The sequence below is a fragment of the Oryza sativa genome, chromosome 8 (assembly GCF_034140825.1).
Source record: "Oryza sativa Japonica Group chromosome 8, ASM3414082v1".
Classification (NCBI taxonomy): domain Eukaryota; kingdom Viridiplantae; phylum Streptophyta; class Magnoliopsida; order Poales; family Poaceae; genus Oryza; species Oryza sativa.
This window is the reverse complement of record NC_089042.1, coordinates 2,321,607-2,329,465: the sequence shown is the minus strand read 5'-3', so window position 1 is coordinate 2,329,465 and position 7,859 is coordinate 2,321,607. Positions and strand designations below refer to the sequence as shown.

Here is a 7,859-nt window from a genome sequence, read left to right as displayed (position 1 = left end):
CATCGCGCGGATCTGGATTGCAAACTCGCCGGATCTACAATTGCGGGGAGCAGTGACAGCCTTAGGGAGCAGGTTGGCCGGTTATGAGCTCCGCGCGGTGAAGGGGCGACAAGTACCATGGTGAATGCGCTCCTCAACAACGCATGGCGGTGGTCGATTTCCAGGTGCACCCGCCTTTTCTTCTTCCACTCTCTTTTCCCCCTCCCGGACCACCTTTTCTTATCGAAGCCATTGTTTCCTCTCCAAACTTGCCCAATGCGTGGCTCCGAGCAGTGGCGCCACAATCCTTGAGCTAAGGGGTATCGAGACCACTACGACCTCTACAAGCACGGCTAGGCGTCACGAGGCCTTGGTCCCCCACTGCCAAGAAAGCTCGGCTCTAGTGTGAATGCTTGAGACCACTGTTCGTTATGGTGCTTTGCGCCTGATCTTAGTTTGCTGTCGGCGGACGTCAAAATTGATGGTTCCTATCGGTTACCTGTGTTGATTACAAGCGTAACGGCTTGAGATAAAAAGTAATTTATTCATACAACTTTTAATATAGGTTGTTAGTGACTCAAAAGCAATCAAGTTGAAAAATTAAAATTGAAGGCTCAAGTTTAAGTAACAGCTTAAAGCAAACGATAGGATATCCGTTGTGTGCATAGGATTCGGCGGTTGGTCTTTCTTCTAGATCTCTCCGCCAAATGCTGTTCTTCTTGCGCAGCAAGTCATGCCCGCCCGGCGCCACCCACTCTCATCAGTTTTTAAAATGATTCTTAGTCTGTGGCTCTGTGCCTTCGCTTTATTAGCATGCTGACCACGTGTGCCAACGCCAAACCCTCCTCCTCTCCTCTTTCGCCGGAACAAACGAGAAAGCAGCCAGCCAGCCTCCTTTGACCGGGGGGAGCCTTTGATCTGGAGTGGGGCCCCACTCACCAGCCTCACCACCGCCACGCCGCCAACCTACAAAATCAAAGAAAATAAATAACGTGCTCCATTTTAGTACTCTCTTCGTCCCATAATATAATAGATTTTGAGTTTTTATTTACACAGTTTGACCACTCGTCTTATTAAAAAAATTTAGAATTATTATTTATTTTTTTGACATACTTTATTATCCAAATTACTTTAAGCACAACTTTTTGTTTTTTATATTTGTATAAGTTTTTTGAATAAGACGAGTAGTCAAACAGAGTAAGAAAAACTCAAAATTCCTTATATTATGCGACGGAGTGAGTACTTTTTAAAATCACTAGTATTTCTCGGTATCAATCACATGTCTCCGATTAGTCATAACTTGTTCATGAGAATCACTATAGTACATGTACTCCGTTTTCTTTATTTTTTTCCCAGAGTTCAAAAGATATAAATGAGGTTTCTATATTCCTTGCAAAGATACATATTCTGTCTCAGTTTCTATTAGCATGTACTAATTAGTACTATTTTATACCCCAGAATCATACTAAAACATTCAATATAAATGTTGTTTTAAAATATCAAATAATATTTCTTTAAGTTTGTAAGAGTTAAAATCTCAAACTACTACTCTCTTTGTCCTAAAATATATTAAAATATATGCTATTTTAGTATAGTGACAAGTCAAACATTTTTAACTTTTAACTATTAGTAGCAAAATAACAAAAAAAATCAATCATGTTACTATATTTATAATTAAACAAACTATCATAATATACAACTCTTTTTACTTAAAATATTTTACTTTTATAGATATTATTGATTAAATTAGTATTTCGGAGACCGTATCAAAGTCAAAAATGCTTATATTTTAGAACGGATGGAGTAATAATCTCTCGTTTAACGTGTCCTTTACATAATTAGGTTCAAACATGGCCTAAAATACATAATTATTAATTTAAAGTAATTTAGTCGTGGAACCAATAGTTTGCATTTGCAAAGCTTTTATATAGGCCTTCTTCTTCCTGGGTCTACGGCGACCAGACGAAAAGCACACCAATTCCGTCTCCTCCTCCTCCACCACCTTCTCTCTACTCCTCCTACCTTCTCGCCGTAGCGTAGCTAGCTAGAGCCTAGAGCGGAGGAGCATATCCTCCGAGATCACCGGAGAAGAGGCAGCAGCAGCAGGGCGCCGCGCCGGCGATGAGGTGGACGGCGTTCATGTGGGAGGGCGCGTCGAGGGCGTTCAACCACCGCCCCACCTTCACCAACCTCGTCCTCGTCCTCGGCGCCGCCAGGTACGTACTTCCCCCCATTCCGACCAACGAGTTCGCCGGCCGCTCTCTCCGTTGCCTCCACCTCCGCTGCCTCCTCCTCCATCAACCTGAACCTTCGCCTCTCGCGTGTATTCAGATGGATTTTCGTAGTTTCTACGGAGATCGACGAGTTCCTTTCCTAAATCATCCATTTTCGTTTAATTTTAGTTTTTTTATATTTTTTTTTAAAAATGAATTTTCCATTCCTCGTCTTCACCGATCTATGGATCTCGATTGGGGGCGTCACTTCTCTCATTCCCTAACTAGAACACGATCGCATCGTTTCTCCTCTCAGCTTACCAATTTATCTGCTCGACATCAACTCTGATTTTAACTCTTCATATCTAGAGCAAGGATTTCTTTTTTACCTCACCATTTTTTTTCCATTCCACTCCGTATATATTTAGCATTTTATTTATTTATTTAAAAAAGATTAGTTTTCTTGTATTGTGAAATTAATTCCGGATGTCACAAGAGAACAGAAAAGGAAAAGGGAAGGGGAAAAAAAGAACCCCCCGAGAGATTTGCTCCTCCTTCGCCACATGGCCACATCGTTGGCGCCGACGTGTCCACACATGAATATTCCACCATATATTCGTGGTCCATGAGATCAACAAGAAAAATTCTCCTCCTCCATCCATCTCTCCATTCTATAAGCATTTTTCTTCTCATCTTTTTTTTTAAAAAAAAAGTCCAGCTGTGCTTTGAGATCTCTTGTACTTATGATATTCAAAAGTTTAATTTAATACTACTACTAACAAGAACGTGAACACAACACATGATGGTTAGTACAAAGGTAGGTGAGAAGTCGGTGCCATGTGCATAATTGCCATTCATTTCTGAACTTGCGAAGTTCCGTTTCTTTCACAAATCACAACTAGACCTTTCTTGCCTAACTGTTTTGACAGTAACATTTGGTTACTGCATTTTCTCATCAAATTCTTGAATAACTTTATATATTTTGTTAGGCAATATGCCTATCTATTTGAGAAGATGCGAGAGCAAGAAGAAATTCAACTCCTGATCCGACTAGTCCATCGCAGTAATTATGCCTACTGATGTTAACGGGGTTTGTAAATAGGGACATTCCAAGCTATTTGTAGAAGGAGACGTGTGAATGTTTGGAAACGTCACTGTTGGATGATTGGGTTCTTGAGCTGATCTATGCGTCCATATGATGCATTCAGACTAGTTTACAATGAAGAATTATGTGAACTCTTAAATATTTTTGCATTGTCATATGTTTCTAAGCATGTTGCTCATCTGTTGCTTATCAAATTTGCAGTAGTGGAGGACTAGTAGCATATGCGGATTCCAATTCAGATGATGTTGTTGGGAAGCCCCAGGGACCTCCAAAGAAGAAAATCGTTGTTCTTGGCACCGGTTGGGGTGGCACCACGTTCCTGAGGAATCTTGACAGCAGACTGTATGATGTTCAGGTCATTTCACCTCGGAATTATTTCGCATTCACGCCCCTGCTCCCAAGTGTCACTTGTGGGACAGTTGAGCCAAGGAGCGTTGTTGAGCCGATTCGTAGGATTTTGGAGAAGGTATGATGATTCTCAGAAATTTCCACAGATTGCTCTGTTTTTTTCTATATTTATACTTCTGTCACCGCCTTGTCTTTATCAGAGCAATTTGGACAACTTATTTGTTATTTGGGCTTAATGTAGAGTTGATGGCTTTGCGTATCAAAGCAATATAATACTTGTTTATTCACATTTTTAACAACCTGTTAATACACTGAGAAACAGACTGGTCTGTTTTTCAATGGTTTAATGAATTTCTTGACCTCTAAAAAACTAGCTTAAGTTTCTTACATGCACTAAGTTTTGATTTCGTAGGGAAGCTCAACTAGATGGTTAATTCTGAGCAAAATGCATTAACATTGTTTTCTGGAATTCCCTTGCAGAAAGGTGGAGATATCAAATTCTGGGAAGCAGAATGCTTTAAGATTGATTCATCAAACAAGAAGATCCATTGCCGGTCCAATATAGGGACAAATCTTGATGGAAATGGCGAATTCTTGGTTGACTACGACTATCTTGTGATAGCAGTTGGAGCTAGGTCTAATACATTTAACACTCCAGGTGTTGAGGAGAATTGCTTCTTTTTGAAGGTAAGCTTGCACTATGAAATGAAATGACTTACTTGTACTATGAAATTCATCACTACCCGGTATTGGTGTACGGATATCTGACATAGAATATGACTCATATAAGTGCTCCATTGTGTAATATACACAATTTGCACTTATTTTCAAACGGAAAAGTTTATATTATTTTTTAAAATAAAAAATTCATATACTACATTTTCATTGTTTCTGTGCTATAATCATACATTCTATGTTCATACTGTCATTACTGAATCACAGGAAGTAGAGGATGCCCAAAAGATCCGAAGGAATGTGATGGACTGCTTCGAGAGAGCAAGTCTTCCTTACCTGGATGAAGAAGAGAGGAAGAAGAACCTTCACTTTGTTGTTGTAGGTGGTGGACCTACAGGCGTGGAATTTGCCGCAGAGTTGCACGATTTTGTTACCGAAGATCTATCCAAGCTGTATCCTTCTATTCAGCACCTTGTCAAGATATCACTGATTGAAGCTGCAGATCACATACTGACTATGTAAGGCCATACTGGATTTCTGTTGCATTTGATTCATATGAAGTTATGACTAGTGATTCACCTTTTTCTCATTACCATGATTAGCTATGATGGAAGGATGCGGCAACGCAAGCTTACCCTCCCTTGTAAATTTAACTTTGATTACATGTGCTTCCTATAGGTTTGACAAGAGGATTACTGAATTTGCTGAGGATAAGTTTGGAAGGGATGGCATTGATGTGAAAACTGGATACAAAGTTGTGAAGGTTGCTAAGGATGCAATTACCATGCAAAATCCAGCCACTGGAGATATCGCGGTTCCTTATGGAATGGCTGTTTGGTCCACTGGTATTGGTACCCGGCCCTTCATTTCAGAGTTCATGAAACAAATTGGGCAGGTACCTAGCAAGAAACTCAGCTCGACTCTTTGTAGCTAGCTGAGTTATCCATCTAATTCTCCGTCTACATTTGCAGGGCAAACGGCGTGTACTAGCCACTGATGAATGGCTAAGGGTCCGTGAATGTGATGGTGTTTATGCTGTAGGAGATTGTGCTACGATAAACCAGCGGAGAGTAATGGTAAGTAATGGGACTTGATCTTTGTGTACGTTCTTCTATGAAGATAAGACTTCTTTTCTGTTCATCTTCTTGCATACTTGACATTGTTTTTTAGCTTCCTTGAGACTCCTGTCATCTATCTTTGCTAACTTGGAATGCTCCTGGATTTTATTAAGTGGTAGTGGAAATGGTAGCTCATTTGACTTGTACTAGCATATAATGGAAGCAGTATACCTGCATTGACAAATTACCTTTGAGTGAGGGGGTGTTTCAACTATCCTTTGTTCCTGCAATACAAGCTATAAGTCGATGAATGTAAAAGATTTTGTTTCTGTTATGTCAATATATATGGCTTTATATTCTTGATCTGTAATGCAGGATGATATCTCGGAAATATTCAGAGTAGCAGATAAAGATAACTCTGGAACCTTGACAGTGAAAGAAATCCAAGATGTCTTGGATGATATCTACGTGAGATATCCCCAGGTAGAGCTCTATCTGAAGAGCAGGCAAATGAATGGAATCGCTGATTTAGTAAGGACTGCCAAAGGTGATGCTGAAAAGGAATCTGTAGAACTGAACATTGAAGAATTTAAGAAAGCTCTTTCTCTTGTTGATTCGCAAGTCAAAAATCTGCCTGCAACTGCTCAGGTCGCTTTCTATTCCTCCTTGGAATTTTCACTGGTTTGACAGTTTCAAAGCGAAAATTCATGGAAGTGCATCACTGCCAAGTGTTAACTAGTCTGTTTTTTTTGTCAGGTTGCTTCACAGCAGGGACAATATTTGGCTAGGTGCTTCAATAAGATGAAGGATGCTGAAGAAAACCCTGAAGGCCCCATCCGTATAAGGGGAGAAGGACGCCATCGTTTCCGCCCTTTCAGGTTCCTATTCTCTGCTTATTATGCTGCTAGAAGTATTACCATTTGACATTATCCAGAAACCAGTTGAATGAAACACAATGCCTGTTATAATTACCCAACTAAAAGTGTCATTGAACAGTAAGCTTCCCAAACCCAAAGACAGAAGTATGTAGCAGTAGATTGCGCTCCGCGTTAATCTGTCCATGTCTGCATAATTCTAGAAGTTCCTTTTCACAGGCATCTGATACGATAGCTTTGCTGATTCATCCAGGTACAGGCATTTAGGCCAATTTGCCCCACTAGGAGGTGAGCAGACTGCTGCACAGCTCCCTGGTGATTGGATCTCCATTGGCCACAGCACACAGTGGCTCTGGTATTCTGTCTACGCAACGTAAGTGTTCTCTTCCATTTCAGAGTGACAAAGGTTATGTTGCTATCACTCCTGTGCCCCCATTTTGGTTCATCTATGCTGGTGTCTAATGCTCTTTTTTCTCTGAATTCAGTAAACAAATAAGCTGGCGCACGAGGGCACTGGTGATCTCTGACTGGAGCCGTCGCTTTATCTTCGGTAGGGACTCAAGTTGCATATAGTCAAGAAGGAAAATATTTTGTTGTGACATATTCATCAGAAGCTAAGTGCATCAGTAGTGCCTGCCTCCCACTCGAGTTTGTTTCTGCAAATATATATTCTTTTTGGTTAGGAAAGAATAAAAGTTACCCTTTTTTTTTTCTTACATAGTGCACCACGGAGGAAAAATTCCCTTTGTACCTTTCTTTTGAAGAGTGTTGTACTTTTGCGGCATGAGCAAACCTGCAGATTCTTTAGTAGTTTCTTTACCTTAAAAGATAAGCAAAAGAAAACCACTTTGGACCTGACCTCTTTTTGTTACTGTCAAATCTTGTTTAAATGAGTTCTGTTATCTTTCCATGGCAGCAGCCCAGTGGATTATCTGAAATGTCTCGTTTGGTTTATGTTGAAATGATGGTATATGAACTGCCAATATTCATCATTAAGTGGCAACATGCCAAACAGTTATGCTGGCTGTAGTTGATGCTCATTCTGTTTTTGGAGAACTGTAGTTCTATGATTGAACATGTTTCAGTAGCATGTGCTTGTGGTCTGTACCCCTGTTATGTATGGTTAGTTGGAAAAATTGTTGCCTAATTAAGATGTAGACCAATAGTTTGTCTTTGCAGTTCATAGTTCTTGAATTTAACATGAACAATCTCTGAGTTCAAAACATCTTCCTGGAAAATGCTAATTTAGGTGCAGCCGTTTAGGTCGTTCTCACTATTCATTACCTTATTGATGGGTTTCTGGGCATGCTGAGACATAAAGAACCAATAGTGGGGCAGACAGTTCCCTCAAACTAAGGGCAAGAGGTACAGTTTTTATGGCAAATTCAAGAGATGCATCCAAAGTTAGGGAAGAAGATGCAGGCCTTATATAGTTTGGTGCAACATGTTGAAGAAAATCAGGGAGGATACACTTTACTTACAATTCACATCCCATGTTAAAGAAAAAAAAAACAATGCTGATAATGTCCATCTGCTACATTGTTAATTCGTGCTGCTTATTTTTCATGAGGTAATAATCCAATCTGAAAGCAACTCGACCAAAAGA

General features: G+C 40.1%; 1 protein-coding gene across 1 annotated transcript; it reads left to right on the top strand.

Annotated features, from left to right (window-relative positions):
• The first annotated feature begins 1,932 nt into the window (after positions 1-1,932).
• On the top strand, positions 1,933-7,161 carry LOC9266372 (external alternative NAD(P)H-ubiquinone oxidoreductase B2, mitochondrial). The gene is made up of 10 exons (XM_015794706.3): positions 1,933-2,195; positions 3,499-3,763; positions 4,126-4,332; positions 4,588-4,838; positions 4,999-5,215; positions 5,292-5,396; positions 5,754-6,026; positions 6,135-6,256; positions 6,507-6,626; positions 6,739-7,161. Exons 1-10 carry the CDS (start codon positions 2,101-2,103, stop codon positions 6,824-6,826), a joined length of 1,743 nt encoding a protein of 580 aa, XP_015650192.1. The 5' UTR covers positions 1,933-2,100; the 3' UTR covers positions 6,827-7,161.
• The last annotated feature ends 698 nt before the right edge of the window (positions 7,162-7,859 follow it).

What these genes read in the sequence shown, in the direction of transcription:
- LOC9266372 (XM_015794706.3), top strand. Translation starts at nt 2,101, where the DNA reads ATGAGGTGGACGGCGTTCATGTGGGAGGGCGCGTCGAGGGCGTTCAAC. An exon ending in ATCTGCCTGCAACTGCTCAG is followed by an intron (nt 6,027 to 6,134) that starts GTCGCTTTCTAT and finishes TTTTTTTGTCAG; the next exon opens with GTTGCTTCACAGCAGGGACA. An exon ending in CATCGTTTCCGCCCTTTCAG is followed by an intron (nt 6,257 to 6,506) that starts GTTCCTATTCTC and finishes TGATTCATCCAG; the next exon opens with GTACAGGCATTTAGGCCAAT.